This window comes from Balaenoptera ricei, chromosome 10 (assembly GCF_028023285.1).
Source record: "Balaenoptera ricei isolate mBalRic1 chromosome 10, mBalRic1.hap2, whole genome shotgun sequence".
Taxonomy (NCBI): Eukaryota; Metazoa; Chordata; class Mammalia; order Artiodactyla; family Balaenopteridae; genus Balaenoptera; species Balaenoptera ricei.
In genome coordinates this window covers 106,341,293-106,346,278 of record NC_082648.1, presented here as the reverse complement: position 1 = coordinate 106,346,278, position 4,986 = coordinate 106,341,293, and the positions used below count along the sequence as shown (strand labels likewise).

Here is a 4,986-nt window from a genome sequence, read left to right as displayed (position 1 = left end):
GGGGTCTTGTAGCCCCGCTGGTGCTGGGCGTGCGCCTGCGTGAGCGCGGCCCCTCCTGGCGGACCTGGGCCCCACGGGCTGGGACCACGAGAAGCGGCCGTGGTTCTGCCCCGCAGCCTTGGCCCAGCCGCTCCGTTTCACGGGCCTGCCTTCCTGAGGTGGTTTGGTCCAAGTTCCGAAAATGAGTGCAGCACCCGCCACTGTCTGCAGGTACTACTTATAAATACGAATTAGGTCTGAAACGGAAAACGCTAAGCTTTTCCTGTAGCCGCCGGTGGCATCGAGTCTGGCGGAGCCAGAGCAGGACGTCTGAGTGGCTCACGTCAGGAGAGCTGGGGGCCTCGTTCTCTTCAGGAGCAGCAGAGCGTGCTCTGTTCTGCATTTGTGCTCAGCAGCGGCCGTCTGTCTAGGTGTACTCGCCTCCCTTTGTTTACAGGAAAGTAACGTGAAGCAGAAGAGAAAACCCTGTAATCTGGCTAACTACTTCAAAAAAAAATGTTTTGAAGAAATGGATTTAAAAAATTTTGAAGCACGAGGAATGGGATTCTTTTCTGGGGAAAAAAACACGCCTTCTCCTGCGGCTGTCGCACCCCGAGGGGCCGGGCCGGGCCGGGCCTGGCGGCGCCGGACACAGGCTGCGGCTCGCGGCACCTTCTGACTTGGGGTGTCCGTCCTGTTTCCTGCTGGCGTCAGGCTTTTCGGGGGCGGGATGTGTGGTTTGGCTTTTGAGATTTGCCTCGATTAAAACGCTTCTCAGGTGCTAAGGTGAAGCCGTTGGTTTGTTGGGCTGCTTGGGTGTTCGGACCCCCGTGAGTTCTGGCCCCCTGGTGGCGCGTCCTCACCCGTGTGCCTTGGTGCTGAGGGTCTCCGTGGCGTCTGGACACAGGGCGGCCACGTGAACGAGACGCTCGTCTTGGGTTTCAGGGGGTCGCGAGCATTTTTTGGGGTTCCTGCTAGTGCTTTGTTTTGAAAGAAGGTTTTCCTTGGACATGGACGAGCTGACCCCCCAGAAGCCCGCGGCTCCCCTCCCGGGCCCCCGCCCGGACTTGGGGCCTCTGTCGGCGGGCGTGGACCGTCCAGGAAGGAGTCGCGGGAGGCCCTCCTTGCCTTTGTGGGGCCTGTTTTTTAAGAGCGCCTTCTGGAGACCAGTGTGCGCTGACTTGGCCGTGGCTTGTCATCTCCGTCCGGCGCCCCCCGTGCCCCGTCCCGTGTTCTGAGCGTGCTGGGTGCTGGGGCGGGCAGGGCGCGTTTGTCTGGCGGCGTCCCCGGGCTAGAGGGCGGTGGCGCAGGCGCCGGCCCCGTGAGCCGAGCTCAGGGCCGCGTGCGCGCCTGTGTTGCAGGTCTCGCCAACGGCTTCGGGGCCGCGCGCAGCGAGCAGGAGGAGCGGCCGGGCGGCGCCCCGGGGAGGACGGCCGCGCCCCGCCGCCGCTGCGCCTCCGAGTCCAGCGCCTCCTCCAGCAGCAGCCCGCTCTGCGACGCCAGGTGGGCCCCGCCCCGAGCCACCCGCCTGCCTGCCCGCGGGGGGCTCCGCAGTCACCTGCTTTGTATAACTTTCCCCGGAAGTGGGAAGGCAAACCCCATACAAGTCTAACTCGAGTGGCGAATGCACGAGTCACGTCTACACTTGGTTTTTCCTGCTGAGTCTTGCCTTTACCAAGATGGTGGCTGGGAATTCCCTGGTGGTCCAGTGGTTAGGACTCTCACTGCCGGGCCCGGGATTGATCCCTGCTCAGGGAACTAAGATCCCACGCGGTGTGGCCCAAAAAGACAAGGTGGCCAGCACGGCCCTGCCGTCTCCCTTCCCTCCTGACCCCTCTCCGCCTCCCCTCGTGCAGGGCCCGCGGCCGGGCTCTGACGGGCCCCTCTTTCCCTCCTGAAGCTTTAGCGCGCCCCCGTGCGGCCGGGGCAAGCCCGCCCTGGTCCGCAGGCACACGCTGGAGGACCGCAGCGCGCTGATCTCCTGCATCGAGAACGGGAACTACGCCAAGGCAGCCCGGATCGCGGCCGGTGCGTCCACGCCCGCCGCCGCCTCGTGCGCGGAGCGGGAGATGCTGGGGACCCGGGGGCCGGAGGCCTTGGATCTGGGGGAGGGGCGGGGTGCAGGGCGACGCGGTGTCGCGGCTTGAGGGCGGGTGCCGAGGCCCTCAGCACCACGGCGGGCGCTGAGCCGGCCCTCTGCCTTCCCCGGGCTCTCGCGCCCTCAGGCCGGGCCGGGCGCACCCCAAGGCCCGTCTTGCCGCCCTGGGGCGGCCTCAGCTGTGCAGCGTGTTGGGTCCCGGGGGCCCTGCCCTTCTGACTCCCTTCTCTCCTTCCCTCTTCTCCTCAGAAGTTGGTCAGAACAGCATGTGGATTTCAACTGACGCTGCGGCCTCCGTCCTTGAGCCCCTGAAGGTCGTGTGGGCCAAGTGCAGCGGCTACCCCTCGTACCCGGCCCTGGTGAGCCGCGGAGCCAGTGGGGTGGGGGCGCCGAGCCGCGTGGCCGTGTCCCCGGGCCCTTGGGACAGGCATCCTGTGACCACCTGCCGAGAGACACACACGGGGGGTGTCGGGGTGTGGGCGGAGTTCCTTCAGACCCCCCTCTCGCCAGGCCCTGGCCTGCTCCAGGGCACGGGGTGCGAGGGCTCCGCCGTGACCCCGTGTCCTCCCTCGGCAGATCATCGACCCCAAGATGCCGCGTGTGCCTGGCCACCACAACGGGGTCACCATCCCGGCCCCGCCGCTGGACGTGCTGAAGATCGGCGAGCACATGCAGACCAAGGCGGACGAAAAGCTCTTCCTTGTCCTGTTCTTCGACAACAAGAGAAGCTGGTGAGTGCCCGCCGGGTCCTGTGTGGGTCCATGTGGTCCCGATGGGCCTCACACGGGCTCCCAGACCCCTGCGCTCTGCCAGGGGATGCCCCTGCCTCGGCCCTCGACGTGCCGCGGTCCAGACCCTGACCTGAGTGCACGCGGGAGCCGCCCCCCCCGCCCTTCTGGCGCCAGGCTCCTCTGCCCTCTGCACTGTGGCCCTTTCTGTGCCCGAAGCTGCTCGGTGGGGAGCCGGCCGCAGTGTCCCGTGCGGCTGCATTGGGTTTGTGTGTCTTGCTGACCCCTGCCCCCAGCTTCCTCTTCCTCCTGCTGACCCGGGCCGCCCCCCTGCTGGGTTCCCTGTGGCGCAGTGGGTCTTCTGGACCCGTGGCCCTGCCCTCCACCCCTTGCCGTGTGAGTGCATGTGTCGAGCGTATGTCTGTGTGTGTGTGTGTGTGTGTGTGTGTGTGTGCCCGTTGTCGCGTGTGTGTGCCCCTTGGTGGCCACCCAGGCGTGGCATGGACGGCGGAGGGCTGCAGCGGTCCCCCGGGAAGTGACGCCGAGGAGAGGAGGTGACCACCGATTCCGTGCTCAGGGGCGCTTTCCGAGATGCCGCTTGGCCTGAAGTGCCCGACGGCGTGGGGGCTGGGTGTGTGCGCGGTGGCCGAGGGGCAGGTTGACACTTGCGCGGCCTCACGGTCCATTCTCTTCCTTCAAAGGCAGTGGCTCCCGAAGTCCAAGATGGTTCCCCTCGGCATTGACGAGACGATAGACAAGTTGAAGATGATGGAGGGGAGGAACTCCAGCATCCGGAAGGCGGTGAGGATCGCCTTCGACCGCGCCATGAACCACCTGAGCCGCGTGCATGGGGAGCCGGCCAGCGACCTCAGCGACATAGACTGACGCGGCCGTGGCCTTGTCCATAGTGTCGATACGCTGTACATACTGTATATTGTTCACCACTTAACTTATTCTGATTTTTAGGTGTAGTTTAATTCTTTCTCCCAGGGAGGGGGAGGTTTTATTTCCCAGTTTTCTATGAAATCATCCCCGTCTGGGCGCTCTGTGAATGGCGTGGGCGCGTCCCCGGAGTGCAGCTCTGTGCCCCTCACAGGTCACTCCAGAGGGCGCTGCCGGCGTCACTTTCTTTGATCTGTAGCTGGTTTTTTTCTTGTTTTTTTTTTTTTTTTAAAGACTTTTGAATGTTTAATAATTTTGTAAATCATACTCTTTACACAGAGTACCACTTATTTAATAGATGGGATGTAAATTTACAATGACAAATGTGTATTTTAAGAAAGAAAATGACATTATTTTGAATGGTACTTTGTGGAAAGAGGTGGAGAATAAATTTATGCCGCGTGCATCACTTGCAAATCACCAAAAACACTCCGCCGCCCCCGTGAGGGCTGGGGCAGGCGCCTCCCCTGGGCCTCGCCAGCCTCGACCACTCGCCAGCCTCCGCCTGTCCGCTCCAGCCTCCCACGGGTGTGCCTCCCAGCGGATTATTTATTGTAGAAAGTGTATTCATTTGCTTTATAATGAAAGATAAATTTGCAGAAGTATATTGATATGCATTTTTATACAGGCACATAAAAATTCAACTTGCTTCGGGAGCAGGATGTGTTGGTTGTATAAATGACTCTGGCTGTGTGTTCTTTGATTTTGTAACTTGTAATCTTTTGTTTACAATGAGGGGCTTTCTGTAACTTGTTTAATTTAGAACACTTTGGTAGCAATAGAAACTTTGGATACATTTTTGTATGGTACACGTGATGTATATAGAATTAGTACTTTATTTTTATTTTTAAGAGGTAAAGCATTATGTTAGGGGAAAAGGTAGGGTGGGTTTCCAAAGTTGCATTTTTTATATTAAAAAATAAAGTCAAGATTTGGATGGTGTGTCCCTTTCATTCCTACATCATTAGAATGCCGGGTGGGCGTGCAGCCTGGCGGCCGGGCCGGGGCTGGGGCGAGGGTCCCTGCAGCCGAGGCACGCGACACACCTTCATCTCAAAAAGTGTCACGGGATGTCATTATTTATTATTTTACCTAATCATATTTTTATTTTAAAATGGTAGTTTAAAATTTTTAAATGTTTTTTTCTTTTCAGTCTGCATCGTTTGTAACATCTCCATAGAAACTTGAAAATAAAACATCTTCCTTTGATAGTTTTGTCCCGTGTCTGACGGACGCTTT

General features: G+C 59.8%; 1 protein-coding gene across 6 annotated transcripts in view; it reads left to right on the top strand.

Moving 5' to 3' along the window:
• Window positions 1-4,682, top strand: part of BRD1 (bromodomain containing 1) — a 35,017-nt gene extending 30,335 nt beyond the window's left edge. For 5 of the 6 annotated variants that reach the window (XM_059937202.1, XM_059937201.1, XM_059937198.1 and 2 more), the window contains 5 exons: window positions 1,341-1,482; window positions 1,880-2,007; window positions 2,327-2,436; window positions 2,654-2,808; window positions 3,507-4,682. In XM_059937202.1, the coding sequence (XP_059793185.1) occupies window positions 1,341-1,482; window positions 1,880-2,007; window positions 2,327-2,436; window positions 2,654-2,808; window positions 3,507-3,690 (719 nt within the window). In that variant the 3' untranslated portion in view covers window positions 3,691-4,682. Of the gene's footprint in view, window positions 1-1,340; window positions 1,483-1,879; window positions 2,008-2,326; window positions 2,437-2,653; window positions 2,809-3,506 lie in introns of those variants that run through there. The other variant, XR_009505477.1, reaches the window with a different exon arrangement.
• Window positions 4,683-4,986: the final 304 nt, after the last annotated feature.